General features: G+C 46.3%; 3 protein-coding genes across 3 annotated transcripts in view; 1 reads left to right on the plus strand and 2 right to left on the minus strand.

The window, feature by feature from the left end:
* LOC119403620 (lysine-specific histone demethylase 1B-like) overlaps positions 1–593 on the minus strand; it is a 29,130-nt gene extending 28,537 nt beyond the window's left edge. The window contains exon 1 of the mRNA XM_037670540.2: positions 510–593. Within this exon, the coding sequence (XP_037526468.2) occupies positions 510–593 (84 nt within the window). The remainder of the gene's footprint in view (positions 1–509) is intronic.
* Positions 594–1,115: 522 nt separating this feature from the next.
* LOC119403621 (uncharacterized) lies at positions 1,116–12,999 on the plus strand. The gene is made up of 4 exons (XM_037670542.1): positions 1,116–1,182; positions 10,317–10,589; positions 10,947–11,389; positions 12,922–12,999. The coding sequence occupies exons 1-4, from the start codon at positions 1,116–1,118 to the stop codon at positions 12,997–12,999; spliced, it is 861 nt and encodes a 286-aa protein (XP_037526470.1).
* Positions 13,000–13,786: 787 nt separating this feature from the next.
* The window catches only part of LOC119403622 (uncharacterized), an 18,646-nt gene continuing 9,450 nt past the window's right edge, over positions 13,787–22,982 (minus strand). The window contains exons 2-3 of the mRNA XM_037670543.1: positions 14,771–15,085; positions 13,787–14,269 (exon numbers count right to left, since the gene is read on the minus strand). Coding sequence (XP_037526471.1) covers positions 13,787–14,269; positions 14,771–15,085 — 798 coding nt within the window. The remainder of the gene's footprint in view (positions 14,270–14,770; positions 15,086–22,982) is intronic.

The raw sequence follows: 22,982 nt of genomic DNA on the forward strand, positions 1-22,982 counted from the left end.
TGTAGATACACTAGTCGACATGAAGCGCAAAAAGTCGACCTGGGCACACTGCGTAATGCGTAGAACAGACAATCGGTGGACAGTAAGAACAACAGAATGGTTACCTATGTATGGGAAACGCAGTCGGGGAAGACAGAGAGTTCGATGGAGTGAGGAAATGAAGAAGTTCCCAGAGATGAAATGGAATCAGCTCGCACAGGATAGGGTAAACTGGAGATCAGTGGAAGAAGCCTTCGTCCTGCAGTCGACTACAACAGGCTGACAATGATGATGATACAAAAAGCAGTTGAATTAAATCCAGTGGATGCAAAAATTATTTTTGGCCTGAAAGTATTACTGGAGGCCACAAAGATCACGAAAAAAGTTTATTTCAAGTAATCAAAAGCCTCTGTATCAAATTCTGATGTGTCCCCATATGAGGACATCATGCCGTAAGCTGATATGATTCCTTGGTATCAGTACACATGAAATTTATCTAGAACACTCAAAGAAACAATTACATTTCAAACTGAAATGACGCGGTAGATGTTCTCGAGGAAGCCCTTGCACCAGGGCTTGTTGAAGCGCGTTAGCACGCACAGGCTCGCTGTCATCCCTCTTCTTCTGAGCTGCTGGAAGTTCCAAAGTCGGTTAATAGCTGCTCTCAATCATCCGCCTCGGAATCGTCATCAGAGTCAGATGAGTGGTCCAAGAGAGCATCGATTTCTTCCCTGGACAGTCCTCTCTTAGAAGACATCTTAGAAAAGTATCGCTTTTCCTACGTTCTACGGACGCGCGAGAAGCGCGATACACATCCAAAAACTCCTGCAAAGGAGACTCAACCGCGCACGTAAAGCGGGGGAAAATACAAGTGCTCTCAGCTGAGACCTGGCTTTTTGCGGGCGCTTTTTTATTTGGTGTCCCTGTAGATGAGTCTGTCTGCATAATGTCCCACTTGAGGACACTTGTTCTATTCCTTCTATAAAGCGCATAGTGAAGAAAAAAATGTCAACAAAGGGAGCTGGTATTATTCAAGAGTTGTTCTTTTAACACATATTTTTTATAGTTCAAAAGCACCATAGCCTGTCGAGCAATTATTTTTTTTTGTTTTTTACGAACATTCAGTGACCTCAAACATGCCTACACTCCGCAAGAACCTGGAGCTTCAAGAAACATGGACAGCAAGCGTCACCTTTGAAACAAGTTAGGAACATTGGCGGGTTCACAATTGAGGACAACATGCGGCTAATGATTCGCTACGAGTAACTGGACGACTTTTGTAGTAGGATAAATACCTGTCCTCATATGAATACAGAGTTGACAAAAATGCAGAAGAACTCACAGGGTTCTTTGTGCATTCACCTCAGACGACTCGAAGGCGAAAGCCATCTTTTTCTTCTCAGTCAACGCATGATGACGTCAGATATTTCTGCCATCTCTGATGTCATGCTGACGTGATATGGTGACGTCATCACGTGATGATGACTGTTTTCATCACTCGTGCTGTGCCCGACGCCGGTGGACACTGACGGTCAATCTTCGCGTTTGATGAGACATCTAAGGCTTTCTCCTTAATACGTCGTTAACATTAACGCTACCTTCCATTCAGACTACTAATTTAGGTGATAAAATACATGTTGAATGCATTACTAACAATGTCAATCGCGTGCGGCGTATTCGACGCCAGAATTTATTTTAAATGCGAAGCATTTCTTCGCGAACCTTTGGCACCTTGAGCATTTCTATCTACGTGTCTATCTATCTATCTGTCTATCTATCTATCAATCTATCTATCTAGCCGCCTACGCCTGGGTGCTCTCATGATCGCCTCCTTAACTTGGTGTAGACGAAAATTGGCATGGGAGGCTAAGAGGATTTGATGAATATGACTGTCGGGTCATGACATGAATAACGTGAAAATCCTGTCGCGTACAGCGTCACACCCATTCCTCCAGACACGTGTGGCACATACCCGTTTACCACAGGCCGCGGTGTACGGGTATGTGCCACAGGTGATTGAGAGTTTATATCTACCCAGGAACAGCGAGAACAGACATTGGTAACTTAAATGCAAGAGCGTTAAGAAAAACTGACATCGGCAGTGTTGACCCAACGAATAGAAAAAAAATGAAAATTAGAATCGCAGCAGGAATCGAACCCAAGCATTCTGCGTGGCAATCAGGTATTCTACCACAGAGCCGCGCCAGGCCTATAAACTCGTTTGGAAAACAGCCTATGCAGGCGCAATATCCGTGCAACGTCAATTGTGGTTGTGGTGCTTGCTATCTAATTCTACAAGAAAGCAATAAACACAACATATGTACTCCTACAATGCAGGCGTAATATCAGGTTAACATGTGTGGTTCCAGTGTTGGCTCCTCTTTTGTAACAGTCTAATAAACATTACATTTGTATTCCTATGACTCAGCAAGCTATATTGAAGCATTGCTCGACCCCGGAGGAATACATTAGCGAAGATTGCGTATTATATTCTTATAATTGCACCAAGGTAAATGTAACTGGTAGCGATGTTTCCATAGAAGCCTATATGTTCAGAAAATGGCAGTGCATCAGCTGCTCATGGGCTCATCACCTGTCATATTCCACAGCGGGATTAAAGTAAACAACAGCGTACCTCTCATGTTTGCAGCGTTGTATATTTGCTTTGCACATGCACAGGGGCCTTAAAGAGCACATTGCTTGTGTGCTTCAGTTCTAACCAGAAGAAGTAACGCCTGGTCACGCCAAAATGATGACATTTCAGTTTTATTCAGTGGTTACAATGTCGCAAATATTATCACGCCCTACACAATGAGCAACAAGTTCGCAATAAGTAGAAAAAGTGCGTACACTACGTGCGCGATGTTTTGTCTTATGTTGGGTTAAATTAACCTTGCATGTAACGTATACAGGCATGCGAATTGTAGCGCGACAGATATCGTAGCGATCTGGTCACCGATAACAGGAAATATAGTAGGCACTGCATGTTCACGAAGGAAATCGGGCAGCAGGGTCGAAATCCAGCAAACACACTACTCCCGACCGTTGCCCCGATGTCTTATCTAGAAGAGATTGGCCGCCAGGCGTACGCATGTTGCTATTGTATCCTTGAACACGGTTTCCGCGAGTACCGAGGAAAGCGTTTGGCGTTAAATGTTAGCCGCGTCGTCCCGTTGAACACCGTAATCAACACGTTCACCAACGATGAAACGCACCCCGCAATTCAGCGCACAGCAAAAATCAAATTCTTACCTCAATTATTCAGAGAAAGCATGCAAGTGCGAAACACCAGAACACGTTAGGGGGCGTGTCATCGCAGACGAACTTTACGAGCGCGCCTTTCTATACGCCGCAAGGATTGCACCGAATAACAGTGACGTGCACCTCTTTTCAGGGGGCGCTCAGAAAAAGATTTTTCGTAATAATTAAAAGCTGTTGTACATTCTTGGCACACTGCACCTACATATTATTGTTCAGGAAATAAATGTCATTTGTAAAACATAAAGATTGCTTTGCCCTTGAGTAAAACTTGGTTTTTCGCTATTAGTGTTTGTTTGTTCCCTCTACACATAGTCGCGTTTCAATCGCAGCACTCATAGCTCCCCTTGCTGATGTCGCTGGCAATAGGCTCTGAACCGCTTTTCGCCCGAAGCTTCGCGACCTATTTGGATCGACTTTGATTGCACCATAAAGTGCACATAGTTTCTATAATACTGACATATGTACTCTAACGTGAGGGCTGACGTTACGTCACACCATGAGTTACCCTGTGCGTTTTTTCCTTTGCCAGTGTGTATATGCAACTAATTTTGTACAAGACATCTGGGCAATCCAAGTTAGGCTAGGCCTCTTCTTTCTTTGAATTCCACTCTAAACAAGTTATTCGAGCCTCTTAAGAAGAATTAACAGGCTCGAATTAGAGAGAATCAGAATTCTTTGTTTCCGGGTAGGGAGTAAAGCACATATGCAAAAATAAAGTTCATACTTCATGATCTCGCTACCTGTGTAGTGAATAACAATTGCACATATTTCATATAATTTATAATTTTGTTAGAACGCTAACTGTATCACATTTTTCTGCCTCTCATAACGTCTTGTCGCGCACTTATCATCGCTGAGATCGTGTATTACGTCGTCCCAACACGCGTTACACACAATCCCCCCCTCAAATAAAAAAGAAAAAAGAAACAGTATGAAGTGTAGTGGCCTGCCTTACTTCGTATTTTCTTTTTTACAGACTCTACGTTCGTACTCTCTAGAGTGAAATAGCATATGTAAACAATGCAACACCTGTTCTTACTATTCCTTATTATGATGTATTTCTTTTTTCTTTTCGCCCTGCTCTCTTTAACGCCCGACAGCCCCGTGGGTACCTAAATGAATGTATGAATGAATGAGCACCACTTGTGCTGAAATGTCGAAATTGTGAAGCAATCCTTCAAAATATTGCCAGATGAAAGTAAAAGCAAACGCGGCGTCTCTAAGTTGTCTGGGCTGACTCCTCGGATTTCTCGTCCTCGCCAACGCGTAGTTGCATAGACATGGCAAGTTAGCCATGCGAGCGGGCACGTTCGCGAGCGCACACGCCGGCCGTCAAGAGCGTCGGCGCACGCTGTCAAATCGATTCCCGTGACCCTGACACGAGCATGCACCCGCGATGGTGGCGAGGATCACGGCCTTTTCTCTCATTTACGCCACTCTCTCCTCTCGGACGCACGCTTTCCTCCTCGGGCCACTGGGGGTGTTTCTGCACCAGTGGAATCCCGCGCCACTACGAGCGAGTCGTCGGTTTTAGGGTCTTGTGCCGGACTGTCGCCGTTTCAGGACCAGGTAAGTTCACAGAAAGTGCATAAAGCCATTTCGCAGTATTTTTTCTAGACGCCCGGTAGCTGGGCCACTTTTCGTTTCTATTAGCCGTATCTATTAGCCCCCTCACGTGTTCTGGTCTATTAGCCGCTCGTAGTGGCGCGGGATTCCACTGGTGCAGAAACACCCCCAGTGGCCCGAGGAGGAAAGCGTGCGTCAGAGGGGAGAGAGTGGCGTAAATGAGAGAAGCGTTTCATTAGTTTTTCAATATTGCTAGTTATTTTTCTTTACCTAGCAAAAACTATATCAGGCATCTCCCCACCCCCATTGGCCACATCGTTCAATCGACTAAACATAACACATACAAAAATTTATTGCTACTTTCTACTTGCCAAAACAACGCTGTGACTATGTGGTGCGCAATGTTTAGGCAACCAGGAATAATTTAAACTCTCTGGGGCTCTTTAACAAGAGACCCCCCACGGTGGTCTAGTAGTTATGATGCTCGACTGCTGACCCGAAGGTCCCTTGATCGAATGCCGTATTTTTGATGAAGGCGGAAATGCTTGAGGCACGTGTACCTACATTTAGGTGGATGTTAAAGATCCCCAGGTGGTTGAAATTTCCGGAGCCCTCCATTACGGCGCCTCTAACGATCATATCGTGATTTTCGGACGTTAAACCCCAGCTATTAATTAATATTTAACAAGGAACGAAAGCCCTATTTTTTTTCATTTCGGCCCCCTGCCCTTCAAACACAAAAGCAGCGTTAGAGAACAAAGCCGCATGAAAACATGGCCTTGATGCAAAACGTTCGTGGAAGGGCCTAACGTTGAAAAGGGTGTGCTCATATAACAACGTCAGTGCATGTACGTGGACACCGTTTCATTTCACTGAAGAAAAAAAAATATTTTGTTGTCTGAGTGCCCATGGCTACGACAACAATCTTAGTTTCTCAAAAAAGAGTGCGTTATCAAAAAGAAAAAAAAATAGAAGTGCCCACTGTGCCAAAACCGCTTTCTGCGAATTGCGCGAAAATGGGATTTTGACGAGATCCTACAAAAGAACTGTTGTAGCTGTGAGTCTCACAATTTTTCTTAACACTGCTAACAGTAACATTAGTTTATAGAATGTTGTCTATTGCTGTTTTCTTGCCCATTATTTGAGGAAAGAAATCGCGAATACGGCACAGTACTCAATATTGCTCTAATTTCATATTTTTTTGTTCCGCGTATTTAACAGTGAGAATTTACGAAATTACGCAGACAGTTGCACACATTACTTTAACAGTTATGCCAAATACCATTGCCGAGAATAACATTAAACGCAAACCAAAAATGCTTAACCGAAGGCATGTCTATAAGAATTCAATTTTCTGAAGTTCAAAAAAAGAAAAAAGAAAGGCCGCCTTCACTTTTCTTTGAACGCACCAGAATTAAAGCCAGCGCGTGTTCTAACTTAATCTGTAAAAACGTGTTCCATTATTTATGCGAGATAGGAGTGACAAAGCTTCCAAGGTGCACCATATTGACGTTAACGCGCAACCACCTAAATGAGTGAGTATGTAGCTACAGTTCCTATCGTCATAATTTTTAGGTCTTAAATATGCTCTATCGTGTTCACGAAGCAACAAATTGACAGAAAAAACACGAATAGTTGATTTAAAGTGCAAATTCGTACATATGCGGGCTTGAAGTCGTCGTAGTAGTGTTCCTGGCGAAAGCAATTATCGAAGAAAATTCGTGTAGATGCGCGCTCGAGTCGGGAGTTCGAATGCAACAATTTCTTCAGGCGTAATGTACACTGGACGCAAGACAGGCATCGAAGCGAGAGTGCGTCCACGCAGAAAGTCTCCTGGAAACGGAATCCACTACATGCATTAAGGCTTAAGAAACTGCTACATGCGAGCTCCCGGCTCGAGTGTGCATCTAGAATTTTCTCCGATAATTGTTTTCGCCGCGAACAATACTACAACGAGTGCAAGCACGCATATGCACGAATTTGCACTAAATAAAATATTCGTCTTTTTTGTGTCAATTTGTTGCTTCGTGAACACGAGAGAACATATTTAAGACCTAAAAATTATGGCAATAGCAACTAGAGCTACATACTCGCTCATTTAAGTGGTTGTGCGTTAACGTCACTACGGTACACTTTGGTGGCTTTGTCACTCCTATCTCACATAAATAATAGAACATGTTTTAAATGCGAAGCATTTCTTAGCGAACGTCAGGCACTTTGGCCGTTTCTATCTACGTATCTATCTATCTAGCTGCCTACGTCAGGGCGCTCTCCTGGTCGTCTCCATAGCTTGTAATATACCAAAATTGGCACAGCAGGGGATCAGTGCATGATGGACATGATTCACTGTTCATGACATGAATAACGCAAAATACCTGTCGCATACGTCATGAAACCCTTTCTCTCAGTCACGTGTGGCACATACCCGCATACCAAAGTTCATGTTATGCGGGTATGTGCCACAGGTGATACAGACTCTCAACCAACACAGTAACCGCGAAGACAAACACATTGACACGCAAGGAAAGTGATAATAATAATAATTGTCGGGGTTTTATGCCCCAGAACCATGATATGATTATGAGAGGCGCCGTAGCGATGGGCTCCGGAAATGTTGACCATCTGGTATTCTTTAACGTGTACCAAGATCGCACAGTACACGGGCAGTTAGCATTTTGCCTCCATCGAAATTCGACCGGCCACGGCCGGGATCGAACCCGCGACCTTCGAGTCAGCAACCGCGCACCGTAACCGCTACACCACCGCGGCTGACGCAAGGAAAGCGAGGAAGCTGAAGACAGAACACCCCTGGAGGACGCTCAATTACCATCCACTCGTCCTCGTGGTCCGCAACGTGGACCACGTGGATTACGCAAAAACCGGGATCAATAGTTCCTACAATAAGTCTGCCCAAAGAACAAGGCCTCTGTCACAAATTAGCGCGTGATAGACGTCAGACTCTGCCCAGGCGGCGCTGCGAAAAACACCGCCACCAGCGCCCTTATCGTAGCCCTGGCACTAACTGGGTAGTGCAAAGAGATCCGCCCGCAAGCGAATGTGCACAGGGCGCAATATAACCCTCCTCTTTCGTTGGTGTCGAGGCGCGGTTTCCTGAAAATCAAGGACCTGGAAAGCTTCTTCCGCCAATCCACGCTTCATAAACAAAGGAAGCTGATCAAAGCGAACTGCGAGTACAATGCAAAATAAGTTTTAGTTATTCCCGCGCGCTGCAACTCGCAAGTACAAGCGAGCATCACACGACCCCGAGTTCGAGGCAAGCCCTCCGACATCCGTTCTCTAGAGCCTAAATGCGTTAAAATCGGGTATATACGTATGCCACAGCGATAAAGTACCTACATACACGATCAATTTACTTAGCTATGCATCTTACGATCAGTGGTACAAAACTCGGTTCATCAGGGGCGAATGGCTCCGGCGATTTTCGCCTTTTCAGTTGCATTCTCCCTTCATTCATCTCTCGCTTCCTGTGCATTGGAGTGTTTTATTACGCATCCTCAAATGGTCTCTTGATGGTCGTCTTCCGTTTGTATGTACTGCAAATGGGGATACGTGCGTGTCCACTTTCGCGGGGTACAACCAAAGGCAAAACCGTGGCCTCCGAGATAGCTACGGCAACCGCGGAGGACACGGGCGAAACAAACCTGAAGGGAGTCACGACCAACATTCTGCGATTTACTTGTATGACGCACGTGGTGTTAGCTAGTTAGAACCAGAACTCTGAGCTTTCAAAACGTACTACATACGTCCGCGATGCTATGTTGTGACGACCAACTCGTCGCGGTGTGCGTATCACGCGTCTCCAGTCTGCCTCTAGCTGCTCACTTCGTGTTACACGACAAGCACCGAGGTCAGAGCCTCTGCTGAGCTTCATAGTCAAGGTTACCACGGTTTTGCATCAGGGCTACGCAAAACAACAGCAGAGCCACACATTCATGCCACCGGCTGTGGAGAACGCGGGTACGTCGATCGCTTACCCAACACGCTCGCAACGGCCCGTATCCAGCGCTCTCGCCTTTCTTCTTCGTACGACAACTATGGAAATCGGTAAAACTGAACGTTTTTATTCAGTCTTTTACGTCCGTGGCAATTCACAACGCAACAGTGCGTCTTTTTCGGAGTTTCTTCGTAGCGTGCGGAGGGCTCTCGTCTGCTGCTGTTTTCGCCGTCGTTCAGGCGAGTGATCCAGCAAGCACTTCACGACGGCTCGGTGGCGCGTCCGACTAGCGGAGAGCAATTCACAGCTCTCGTTTTGAGTGCTAAATACGCAAACACGCGATATTAAGCTCAATCGTTGTTTCGCACTCGCTAGTTGCACCTGGTCCCATAGCAAACTGTGCGAGAGAGTCGGTCTATGCACTACTCAATACTTCTCCGACAGGTGGCGCCACACATCTTGGAAACTCCAGAGTCTGACGTCTATAAAGCGCGCGCGCTGCCGCTTTCAAACGGCTGCGTGACAGAACGGCGCTAGTCGCGCGCCGAAGAAGCGCGAACGACGAAAAAAAACAAGCATCAAAAGACGCCGGCGCGCCGCATCCTCCTCACCCACTCGAGCCAGAAGCAGACAACGCGATCAAACGCCCAGCAATGCCTGGAAACATCTAGAAGGAAAGGGTGACGCATCGCCGATGATGCCGCCGCGGTTCGAACATACGAGAAAGCTCTCGCCCTTTCTCTAGCCTTAGCTCTACTGCACGCCGAAGAACCCTCCCGACGCGTCTAGAAACCGGGGAAGAAGGGATAAAAGCGTGCAAACGACGAGGCAGTGAGTCAGACAGACAGTGAAGGAGTGAGCCAGTCAGTCGGCCCGGATGGTGAAGTTACGCTAAGTGTGGCTCCGTTAGCCAAAGAAGACGTGTTTATGATGGTGTGCGGTCAGTCGATCGTCGATCTGGAAGAATCCGATGATGACACCGTGTGAGCCGTGACAAGTCAGGACGACGGTTGTGCTACGACGATCAACGCTGGAGCTGGCGTGAGTGTTTCCTTGAAGAGAAGCATTCGATTACCGTCCAAGTATTGTGGACTGGATACGCCATTGTTTATACATAGCTTGCACTGACGTCAGTGATGGGAATGCTGGGATATGTGTCCGCCATGCATATGAACCATATGAACCGCTCATCCCACGGTCGTTGCAAGCAATCCGTGTAGTTGGTGTTGCCACCATGGTAATGTGCGCGATATTTGGTTGTTCCAACCGCAGTGACAACCGCGGGAGAAAACGATCAACTAACGGCCACTTCTTTTCGATACCGAAGACCGTGGAGAACCAGTGCGAGCGCTCGAAAGCGTTGAGCGCGAAGCGGCGCAGTTTATGGCTGGCGCGCATTAAACGTGCTGACTTAGACATCGAGAACCCCAACCTGCGAGTCTGCGGCGTGCACTTCATTACAGGTAAAGAATTGCTTTCGACTTACACAGCGCGATAAAGGCGGTATGTAACGAAAAATGTTAGTTTTGTAACTTTTTTCATTTTGCATTCGTAGGAAAGCCAGCTAAACTGTTCGACAAGACGGACCCTGACTGGGCTCCGTCGCTTCTCCTCGGCTACAGTGCCAAGAACACGGACCCCTCACGACACAGACGCCTCGAAAAACGACGCGCCGTAAAGCGGCAGGCGGACGCCAAAAAGCGGGAAGCCGAAGCACAGAAACGGCGTGCCGAGGCCGACGCGGCAGCGTTAGGGATCCAGCAGTGTGCCGATCGGCCACTCTCGCCGCACCCGACTGGAGAAACCGACGCTGACGAAAGTGATACAGGTAAGTTAACACTTTTGCTTCGCCTAGTGAAGTTCGAGGCCGTTTCCGGCCTGTAGGCGAATGCCTTGCAAGCGCTTTGTGAAGCATTTCTGTGGAGAGCCAAAATTATCGCGTCACTTTCAAATCTCGACCTGGAGGTCGCGGGATCGAATCCCGGCCGCGGCGGCTGCATTTTCGATGCAGGCGAAAATGTTGAAGCCCGTGTACTTAGATTTAGGTGCACGTTAAAGAACCCCAGGTGGTCGAAATTTCCGGAGCCGTCCACCACGGCATCTCTCATAATCATATCGTGGTTTTGGGTCGTTAAACCCCAGATGTTATTATTACTTTAAAATCTCCGGCATTTTTTCATTACAGGTGTTACAGTGCAGACAGAGATGACCATGGAGGACATTCAGCTACTGGAGAAACAGTGCATTTCACTGAATGAACACCTCTATGCCGCCCGTGTCGAGAAAGAGGAGCTTGAGATGTCGGAAAAGTCACTAAGGAGTTGTGACAGAAAAGTCATGTTCTACACAGGGATGGCAAACTTCACTGTTCTCTCAGCTGTCTTTAAAGTTGTGGAGAGTGATGTATCCCACAACATCAACAACAGCCTGTCAAAATTCCAGGAATTCATCCTCTTCATGATGAAAATCAAGGTGAACCTTCACAACACCGACCTTGCATTTCGCTTCAACATTTCTGAAGCAACAGTATCGAGGATTTTTGACAAATGGCTGCACGGTGCATATTGTCGGCTTAAATCGCAGATAGCTTGGCCAGGGCGTGAGGCACTGCAGCGTACTATGCCACAAGCTTTTTTTATTCATTTGGGTCTAAAGTTTCCGTCATTATTGATTGCTTCGAAATTAAAATTGAAAGGCCGTCATCTCTACTTTCTAGATGTGAAACGTGGTCTACGTATAAAGGAAGCAACACTGCAAAGTTTCTCATTGCAATTGCGCCACAGGGTGTAGTAACATACATTTCAGAAGGTTGGGGAGGCCGCGTCAGTAATAAGCACATTACAGAACACTGTGGCTTATTGGACAACTTGGTTCCTGGTGATGTTGTCCTCGCAGATAGGGGGTTCAACATAGAGGACAGTGTTGGATTTTATTGTGCGCGTCTCCATGTCCCAGCATACACAAAAGGGAAAAAGCAGCTGTCTCCTGAAGACGTGGAAAAAACAAGGAAGCTTGCAAATGTTAGGATTCACGTGGAGCGTGTTATTGGCCTGATAAGAAATAAGTTTGTGTTTTTGAAGTCTACCGTGCCGATTAACTATGTTTCTTGTCGTGAGGGGGATGAACTGACACCGCTTGACAAGATTGTGACAGTGTGCTGCGCCCTCTGCAACTTGTGTCCCTCAATATTTGCAACAGTGAAGAATGGTAGTGAGGAAAATGTAGCAACAGTTGAGGATGACTGACACCAAGAACCATCTGCTGCAAGTACCTTTGGGGTGTATCCAGTGTTACCACGGTTGGACACAATGTATGATACTTTTGTCAGTTTGTCTTAGCATATGTATACCTGGAATAGGTATACACAAGTAGGGAAAGCATCTTGGCAATCCATACATTTAATACAAAATGGCAAGCTTCATTAATGAAAGAAGTTTTGTATTTTGACCGTCACTTATGCATGTAGCGAGGAGGAGACCAATGGTTTCAGTGCTTTGCACCCCCTGAATGCTTTGCAGCACGGGAAACTTGCACTGACATGCTTGCAACTGAGTGGTTCAGAGTTGCGATTGACTTTTGGTGAAATTTTTGTTTTGCTGACACTCTAATTCTTTTCCAATAAAAGATATGAAAACAACACTTTTGTTAGTTCAATTCCCACGACACTGATGCAACTTCTGTGATGTTTGCATTTTGTGTCACACCTGTATAAACTCTACGACATTGAAGAAGCGTTGGGCCAAGTGTACTATTGTGGGGACTACTAGAGGCTTTGAATTGTGAACCAAGGTCTGATGACGTGGCAGCTTTGACGTATAAAAAGAACTTATAAGTCGTAAAATTCAGAACTGGCAAAGCTATTTGTTCCACCTCCTGTCAAAGCCAGCAAGGTATTTATCATTCACAGTACAGCAGCTCTTCATGCTTTGAGAATCGCTAAGCATGCAACTCTTTAATAATACTGAAGTTTTTGCATAAAACCACTAGAAATGAGAATGAAACAGCATGTGCTTTCAAAACACTTTATTTTGGACACTGTCTTGTCGGTATCCCTTCAAGCATTCTCCTTAGCGCCTTTACATTCAGGGCAAAACCAATGCTTAGATTTTGGCGCTTTTTTCAGAGCAACGCATGAAAAATGAAACCACTTGTACTGACAGGAGCTGCTGTCACAGGCGATCATTTTGCCAGTCTCTGGCCCTCGGCAGAAGCAGTACGCATCCTCACTGGCCGTCTGATCTGGATATTTGAGTTGCCTAGTAAAATAGTGGCTCAACAGCTCGGGTAGGATAGCTTTCACAAAGAATTCTTTGGCAGTAGCCATCATGCTGGTGCAAAACTCGTCATCTTTCAAGATTTTTTCTACGAATAAAACATTAGGAGTCCAAACAACAAAGTAGCAGAAGTCAACTTGGCACACTGCCATTTGAGTTTGAATCTGAAAATAATAAGCATGCTGCCTTCGCAGCTGCATGACGCCATTGACGGTGCAGAGGCACGAGTTGGGAGCCGAGAGCTCTGTTAGTTCTTCAGCATTCCGTAGCAAGTATGGGCATTTAAATTCAACTACGCCCTTGCCACAGCAACTGCAGCAGACGAGAGCATCTGGTGTGGCGCCAACAAAAGGATAATCAGCACTCAAGTGCAGACCAGCCTTCACGCAACGGAAGCCTTGGTGCTTGTCTTGCTGGCTGTCTTGAAATGCTTTAAAGGCATCTTGCTCATGTGTCAGTCCCCATGTAACAGCAGGTGTCTTCACCGAGCGCTTTTCAGGGTAGCATATCCCTTTCAAAAGTGATATGCTGGGCTTGAGAACACTTGTGCAACATACATTTTTCATCACAGAAGCAGTCACACGACCAGCCCGGTGTAAAAACCAATCCCTTGACCTGCTTTGGTATTTTGTGCGAGCTTCCACAGACTTGACGGTTTCTTCACTGACGATGAATGTTGACATAAAAGTGTCAGCTTTTGCGACAAGAGTTTCCAGATCATCTGCTGCATGAGTATCTGAGTAGAGGTCTCTCAGGTGAGCAACTGTTCTTTGAACGGGTTCTTGAAAGCGTTCACAATAGTCGGGCAGCAGGGAAAATATAGCAGGTACAACACCGTAGTGTTGAATGCCGCATAAAGTTCCTTGAGCTCAGTCGGTGATGGGGCTGAAATGCCTTTTCGTTGCTTTGGCACTTTGGTTTCTTTTGATCCACTGCTTGTTGCATCGAGGCGACGCTTCTTTTCTTTCGAGGAACTGAAGTCTATGTCTTTAAGCCTTTTGTACTTCACCTTCTCAACATAAGCCGGCAGCCAGGCATTCTCCTTCTGAGTGCAGGTAGTCGACTGGTTGAGCCGGGCACCTGTTTCAATGGCGAACAGGCAGGCACCAACATGTGAGCATGTCTCCCCAGTCCCTGCCATGCAGGTACAGTGTCCAGTCACTACGGCGCCGCTCTGCTTGCACAGCACCCACACCTTTAGAGGGCACTCTCCCAACCTTTGAGAGTGGTTCACCTGCAAAATGAGCATAAAAAGAATTACACATTTCTATCACTACTCATAAAGAAGGTTTTCACTATTACCTGACTCACTAGTGCTTGGTTTCCAAATTTAATGTGTCCATTTTCTCATGCAGTATGCACACTTTTCTCATAAACAGCAGTCCTTTTTCACAGCACCACTAAACTGTTTTGCAAACTCTTTTGTAGCAAACAGAAAGCTTTAAAAAACACCTAGTGATTGTCGTAAAACACTAACAAATTCAAACTAATAGTGCGATCTGGTGTTCAACAAGCAACACATGGGCTACGTAGTAAAGGGCTCGATACCACCGCGGTTCTAACGTGCACTAATATCGCATAGGCGCTTTCCCGAGTTTCGTCTACAAAATTGATCCCGTGCCCTCGGGCTCAGCAGCCGAGCGTCATAACCAGCGAGACACCGCGGCGGATGCTTTGAAACTATGTAAAACCAGTTGAGAGACACGTGAGAATAACAAAAAATCTCTGCGCTTACCTCTCCAAGTAGGAGCACTTTGTCTTCTCCGAGCCTCTTCGCTGACAAACTCTTGACCCAACCACTCGTGAAATAATTGTGGGACTCCAGCGCTTTGTAGGCCTTCATCTGGTCCAGAGTCACAAAGCTGGTGGAGAATACCAAGTAGGTGACGATGTCACCGTGAGCGACACTCGGCAACAGGCTGGCGTCGGCACTTGTGTCCGTTCCCAGACGGAGTGTGTAGGGATCGACGTTCTCGCACAGTTCAATCTTTTCTTTGTACCGTACACGCGCAGATCCAATCAAATGCGAGAAGTAGCCCCCGCAAAAGGGCTGTGCAGTTGGAAATGCTGGCATGTGCGAGTAAAAAGCCTGTCACGAAGAGAAAACCACTGCTCGACGAATCCTCGCAGCGCGCGCGCGTCAGACAAGCGACAAGCGGTTCGCAAAGATGGCGGCCGCGGCAGCAAGTGCGCGGATGTGACGTCGCGTGAAAGCTATGTATTCAGGACTTTAATTGTCGTTGAATAGTTGTAATGCATGCGATTGCATTCGAAGCGTGTGATCTGTTTAGTTCCCGTTGTGTAAACACCATCTGAATTATACTGTGAAGTTGTAACTGGTGCCAGCCGAGTGTGCATGTGTTTGTGTTATTTGTATTGCCTTAACTGAGAATATATTTCGTTTTCGTTTGTGTTATCGACTCTCGGCTCTGACTCGGTCTTTGGACCACGACCGGCGTTCGCTGGCGCACCAAAGGACCAACTCTAAATTGTCCGCGCTTTCGTGGTGCGTTTTCGGAGGGCCGTGACGCCAGCCCTTGGAATCCGCCCGGCGATTGCCAACCCGATGAACGGGATCAGTGACAATTATTCTCATCATTGCCGGTGACTTCAACATTGATTTATCAAGGCCCAAGAACGCCTGGTTTTTCTACTGCGTGAAAGACGGCTTGGATGTGGACAGGGTATCAAAAGACCTCGCTGTCACATCCACGACAGGAGGCATCATAGATCATTTCATCGTAAGACGCATCCAGGATTTCCACCAGCTGTACTATGCCTCGGACTTCACGGCACTTAGACCCCTCGTAGCCGCGGTCACGAACGGGTCCGATTAACAAGTCTGGTCCAGCTGCTGGTGCTCACTGATCATAGTGATGATGACCTTGTTCAAGAACTGTCAGGAACCCCTTTCACACATGCACACGCGTTCGTGAAACGTACACGTTCTCCGTCATAACGCACAAGTAAAAGTATAGCAACTGCAACAACTGCAACTGTGACTGTAACGTACGTGCAGCGCACCTGCGCGCGCAACGAGGCTGTGTATATATCTAGGGAAACTTTCCTGCATGAAGCTTAGTTGCGAGTAACGCCTGTCTTATGCATCTGTGTTCCTTCTTTGTCTTGTTAGGATTCGCGCTATACAGTATCGAAGCATATAAGCGCTACATATCAGCTTACCACGGCTGGTGTTGGTAACACCCATTCTGCTGTTGGCATCGTTACGCAACTGCATGTAAACAACTGGTTATATAATACATATGGGACTCTTCAACATATGAGTGTGCGCATGCCACTTCCACATTTCTCTAGCATCATTCCATAACGTTTCACTCAATGTGAAATATTACGCCACAGTCACCATCCCACGCATGCTTCGCATAACATCGATTCCCACAGCACGTGGTATCTGCCGATTTTTTTTACAGATTAAGTTAGAACACGCGCTTGGCTTTAGTACTGGGGAGTTTAACGAAAATCGAAAGGTGGCCTTTTCTTAAACTCAATTTCAAAATTGTGCAATTTTAGAGATATGCCTTAGTTAGGCATTTTTGGTTTGCGTTTGATGTCATTCTCGGCAATATTCTGGGTAATTTTGGAAATTCTGACTAATAAAGGCGCGGAGAAATAAAATTTGAAATTAGAGCATTGTTGAGCAATGTGCCGCATTTGGATTTTTTTTCTTGCAGCTTTCTTTCTGAGAAATCCTCATGGATTTCATGGTGGCTTTGTGCTACAAACGGGTGGTTGTCTATTTTTCCTTTCTCAACCCTTCCGTCACCTTGCCGGCTTCCGCAGAGCTCATTTGCAATACTGTGTGTCCATGTGCTACCGAGTTGTCGATGAATTCGACCTCGCGCTGCCAATTGCTAGCTTCCTGGTTAGCTCAATTGGTAGAGCGACTGCCCCGGAAAGGCGTTGGTCCCGGTTTCAAACACCGGATCAGAGCGAATGTTTCGCCGACTAAGAGACTTTCTTTCCGAGAAATCCGTATGGATTTCCTTGTGCTTTCGTGCTACAAACGGGTGGATGTCTATTTTCTCTTTCTCAATGTATCACATAACGAAGAAAATGAATGTTTTTTCATGACCCAACTAACTTTTTTAAACAATGAGAACTCATGTTGTCGCAGCATATCATGCAGCTGAAAGCTATGAGAGTCGAAGTATTATTACGAGCCAGATCCTGCTTTTCTTTACTGCATCACAACTTTTCGTGCAAAAATGCCAGCTGTAACACGTGGTCTGGGAAGAGCAGCTCCGACCGGCTGCAAAAAACACTGTCAGCTGTTAGAAAAGCTTCTCACTCCTTGGGTGTCTGGCAGAAATCTAGAGGTACTTCTGTGCCACATCGGCCAGCGCTGGGCGCAGCCGGCAGCCACGGCTCCTTTACCACTCCAAAGCTCTCCCTGACTGTGAAGCAGAAGGGCATTCAAGGAGACTGTCAGTTGGGAAGTAACACATTCATGTGCATTCATTTGCACTACTTTCGAGCTCAACGAAAAAACGGCAGTCCTGTTCCTTGAGCTTTTCGTTGCTGAAGGCTGGATATATGCTAAATTAGATTTTTTTATTTTACAGACAGAAGCTTCTCATAAAGTAATAGCTTTAAAGCAACCGACAACTGGCCAGAATGTGTCATTAGATCCTAATGAAAATTAAAAGGAAATTATAGCGACTAATTCAAGCATCCTTTTCGAGATTTGAGTAGGATATGCTTAAATTGCATTTGAAGTTGTAAAAGATTTGGTATGCCACATTGCCTTGTGGAAGAGCCCCATTGCTTCACGATGAAGTCCGGTTTGTTACACGAAGAGGATGCTTTTATGTACACAGTAAATGGAACTCAAAATTTGGGTATCAATATTATTAGCCGTCCCCACTTTATTCTGTGCTGTTTTAGAGGTTAAATGAGTTACCAATGAAAAAACGTTAGGCCTGCGCTGAAACCGCAGCACAGTCACAGCGAAAGCTCAAAGAGCGGCCTTTCTAGATACCTTTGTAATCTTTCTTTGGGCAACCACTACAAATCAACTTGCAAGGTACCCACTACGCCATCAATCATGATTTTTGTGAAATAGCGAAGCGCCCACTATCCTATTATTCATCATTCTGCGGAGGAGCGAGGTACTCGTTACTCGTCCGTAAGACATTAGGTGCACTTTGTTGATGCTGTGGCCGATGACGATGAAGAAATATGTCTGAGTTATATGTAAGGGGTTGGAAGCTTTAAACGACCAACTCGTTACGCAGTTCACTTTGTGTGATATCTGCTTGTTAGTTTACTCTTCTACCACGCTACATTACATATGTTGACGTGATTCCTTGCCTGCATAACGCCTGTAAAGGTATTTTTGCGCAGGAGTGTCAAGCACCGGCGAGGCTCTGGGTAGAATACACGACTGCCACGCAGACGGCCTGAATTCAAGTCGCACCCGTTCCTGGATATTTTTTACAGCGAAAGCTGTTATCAGATCACAACAACAGTGCCGTGCTTGTCCGCCGCCGCCCGCGTCCGTAACCGCTATCGCGCGAAATAAGAAAAGAAATATCGCTGATCCCTCTGTCATAGGAAACGGTATAACACGAAAGCGAAACGTGTCTTCACAGACGGATAAGGCGGAAACAGGGGCTAGTTGGTACGTCTTCATGCGTGTAGTGCGCTGCCAGTGGACACGGACGAGAAAAAAGAAACAAGGAAAACAACGCAGGGTGATGCGCAACACAGTTGCGCATCACCTCGCCCATTTCGACTGACAGCGCACTACAAGCATGTTCACAGACGGAGTTGAGCATTTGTTATGCATTTTTGGACACAAGAACGAAGGAATGAATCCTATAGCAACAAATTGTAATGTGACGCGAAGAACGGCAAGCCGCTTGAAACTCGCAACGCGCTGCTCGAGCAGGAAATGCGCATGCAAAGAACATACACAGCATGATCGTGAATTAAGAACTGCCATTGCTCGAGAGTTAAAGCATACTGCTCAAACACAAAGGAGGACGCACGAAACGAACACACAAGTGTACACAGGATGAAGGCAACCTACCTGTCACAGTTGTAACTTATTTGTGTTAGCAGCGCGCTCCTTTCGCAAAAGCGGCCGCTGCAGTGAGCGAAGTGACTTTCATGCTCTCTGTAACTTCAACGCAAACTTGCGGTGTGAGTACAAGACGTACAAACCACCCCACATCACGAGATAAGCGCGCGAGCACGAGTGACCAAGCCCTGCGGAGGCGCGCGCGCATCACAACGCGCGGGGTGACGACCTTAAAAGCGCACCCTTCGAGCCGTTCGCACCATCTCGCCAGCGATAACGAAAACACGGTAAAGTGCCACCGATATCTGAGTACCGCCAACGGTAAATGGTGTATATAAATACCTCGCCGTTAGTGCGCTGGCGAATGTGCCGTCTGTGGCCGGGTCTGTTCGTGCCACGCGCTGCGGAGCGAGGGGTCGTAGGTTTGACTCCCGGAGACGGTACTTTTTCGTGTTGTTTTGTCGTTGGCTTCTGTTATTGTATATTTTACAACGTCATATTCGTGACGGAAATACGTCAGTGGAGCCGTGGTGGACGCCGGCATAAAGCACTTTCGTGTTAAAAATGAAATAAATAAAAAGATATCTAGGATTGGGTGGGATTTGAAGCCGCGCCCTCTGCGTGGCAATCGAGTATTCTACCACAAAGCCACGTTGGTGCCAGTACCTCCTTTATAAGAAAACCCTATGCAGGCGTCATCTCTGCCAAGGAATCGCGTTAACATGTGTAATATAGCATGGCAGAAGAGTAAAATAAAAACCAGGTGTCACACAATGCTAATTGCGCAACGAGTGTGTGGTTTAAAGCTGCCCCCCCCCCCCCCCCCGCGCTGCAAAGTGCTCAGCCGTAATTCTTTACCGTCATCAGCCGCATGCAGGACCACCAAAGTGCAACTAATGCCTCATAATGCCTCACAGATGCGTCGCGGGTACTTCGCTTATGGTGCTTCCCTCATATTCCTTTTTTCGCCTTTTCGGAAATTCTCCTGCCGCACTATTCATCGCCGATCCATGGTGGGTTGAGCCATTCTTCTAGGAACCAACCAACCCTGTAACCAAATATTATGATTTATAGGATAGTGAATACCTTGCATGTGTATTTGTACTAAAAGACCAAAGTAAGTTTAGAACGGGCTCTCGAGAGGCTGCTCTTCGAGCTTTCGCTGTGACTGTGCTGGAAGTTGCGCACAGGCCTGGCGTTTTCTTTTCTCATTGCGCGCGATAGTGTTTACAGACATCGGCGGCGGCGGCGGCGGACAGCTATACGCAACCAAGATCAGTTGTTGTGATTTTGTACAGCTTTCGCTGTAAAGAAAAGGACTCCACAGAGTGAGTGTTAGCTGAAGGGTTCTCCATGTCTGGCGCAGAGGTGTCCGGCTTTCGGTTGGCATGACCTCATTTGCTGCATTTGCAAGCGTGGCTTTCGTCCACATTTTTAACTATCTTCAGTATAGCAAACGTCCTTGTAGCGAGGGTGAGCCAGTATTGCATGTGCTGGAGTATATTCCGTTTCAAAGCCAGGGAACCTTGTCGTAAGGCTGTGCATAAGCCCCTTTGCAAATAATGTGGCTTTGTCACTTTCAGACACACGCATGTGCAGCACCACTTGTACACAATGCACGAGGCGTATCACATGGGAATTTGTAGGATAGCGCATAGCAGTCACCGCGAAGCTCGGTCGTTGCTTGATCGAGAGACTGCAACGCTTTTAGAGTCGCAGCTGAAATTTTCTATTCTCTGGAGCTCAAGTTGTCCACATCAGATCTGAAAAGTCCAACTGAAACCATGGTGTTCGCTGTACCAGTGTGAGCAAAAGCGATCACTGGAAACTAGGGCGAACTGCATGTCCTTTTGGATCTCCACATGCTATGCACGTGCACTCGCTCTCCTCTTGTAACGACCCGCAGGCGATCGACACAGCGCACAAATCTGAGAAACACATGCCAGTTTTCTTATTGGCGACATTTCTAAAGAGCTGCAGGTTATGAGAAAAACAGAGAAGTTCTCACAGTGGGATTTGGCATCAGTTGAAAAGACGTGTTAGTAATAAGGTAAGTCGGATGTTGTCGAATGACCATAGTCTTCTATCACGTCTCGTTGAAATTGAGCCGCGTTTTGTACAGCATGTTCTTGTGGAATCGATTTACAGACAATGGCGTATACATGCTGTGTGAAGTCACTATCCATCATGTGGGCCGTGACACACACGTAACTGTCACCGGATCTCGGTGTTAAACCATCTGTCGCTAAATGGAAGCACATGGCACCACAGTTGTCAAATAGGTGCCGAAATGGCTTCTTCAGTTCATTTCACCGTTTTAGTTTCTTACAAATTCTGAACGACTGTTCAGGAAAATTTATTCCGCGATGCAACGACGTGCTCCTAAATGGCGAAGTCGATCATCTCGATAAGGCTTTGTTCTTCGACCACGCCGCATGGTTGCAGGCCACGCGAAATGAATGCTGCCATATTGGTCAGCTTTTGCGCTTTCGTCGATGACGGCAGTTGATTCTTCCAAAGTAAGCTGGCCACGGTCTGCTGCTACGACAGTCTCTTTGACTCACTTTTTTTTCGGCAAACAGCAAAGCTGATGCAATTCTGAGCATTCTTTGTGCTTGTCTTGATGTCTCTCCAAGTTGGAGGCGAGCGTCGTCGTGGTGCTATTAGCAGCTCTCAACACGACTCTGCAGGTATCGCACTGAGCTGTGCCTTTAGCGGGCACTCTGAGGAAAAAATTTGGATGTCGGATTCGTTTACGCGTGCTGCCAAGACACACATGCGGTCGACGCCATGTTCACCTACGGCTGCTGCAGTCACTGACAGCGCAAGAAAAGCCTGCATGTGAATACGCGGAGCTGACGTTGAGGAAAAACAAAGCGAAAAAGAAAACTGTCTACACCCCAGCGGCGCCGTCCTAACAGTTAGCTTATGAGTGACGGTTGCCGTGAGCGTGGCAGTGACGCAAAAGAGAAATTTAAAATTGTTGCATGACAGCCATGACGAATAATTCGTAGCGTTCGACATTTGTGTTTCCAGCAGCCGTCCGGAGCTTTCGGCTGCTTATCCGGAAGCACTGGATAATTCGGAAATATCGAATACCCGCACTGGAAACGACGCGGACAAAGTGACATTTCGAAAGAATATTCGCTCCTGTCACATAAAAGGATGAACCATACGTAGGACTACCACAAAATGAAAGATCAGTTTATGTGTATTACAGTATTTCATTACTTAAAGTAGCATGCTTCCCGTCGATTGCGAAACTTTCTTTCTAAAAGCGTTTAGAAGTTTGATTCCTATGTTGAAGTTCCTATATGTAGGTGACGATTCTAGCTTACACACAACAATCTCTCGATGATCCATTCTAACGGAAATCACAATGTAAAACAGTTGTGCAAGGTGTACAGATGCGTCTCGTAAAAGTGTACCTTGTTCACTGTTTATGGATACGCGGGTTGGGACAGAGGAATATTTATGCAGGCATTTGCCCGTTGGTCACATTGTGAATGTTTGATTTTTGAGTTTGAGTTTATTCAACCACGTGGCAAGTACATGAAAATACACTGTATACGTGGTTTGGTGCGAAGGGAAAGAAGCTGCATTTCACAGCTTGACTGGCCCTTTCTACCGGAAAAAAAAATCTAAATTACAGTTACAAAAATTACAAAAATTACAAAAAATAACACGATTGTCTTACAGGTGCGTTAGTTTTCATGTGGAAATGCGCTATGTGCGCTTACTGATGGACTAAAGAACCACGAAGAAAGAAGAAATGAGCCACGTGCGTTTACTTGTTCTTTCTTTGTTGTTCTTTAGACCTTCGGTAAGCGTTAGACTTACACATGAACGTGCATTAAAGTTGCTTAAGCATGAGTTGTTCTCACGTGCCATCTGCGCGCCTCAG

This window comes from Rhipicephalus sanguineus, chromosome 8 (genome assembly GCF_013339695.2).
Source record: "Rhipicephalus sanguineus isolate Rsan-2018 chromosome 8, BIME_Rsan_1.4, whole genome shotgun sequence".
In the NCBI taxonomy this organism is placed as follows: domain Eukaryota; kingdom Metazoa; phylum Arthropoda; class Arachnida; order Ixodida; family Ixodidae; genus Rhipicephalus; species Rhipicephalus sanguineus.

Coding starts and splice junctions, on each gene's coding strand:
- LOC119403621 (XM_037670542.1), top strand. CDS start 1,116: ATGCCTACACTCCGCAAGAACCTGGAGCTTCAAGAAACATGGACAGCA. Junction 10,590..10,946: donor CGCTGACGAAAGTGATACAG/GTAAGTTAACAC, acceptor TTTTCATTACAG/GTGTTACAGTGCAGACAGAG. Junction 11,390..12,921: donor TGCAGCGTACTATGCCACAA/GCTTTTTTTATT, acceptor TTGTACTGACAG/GAGCTGCTGTCACAGGCGAT.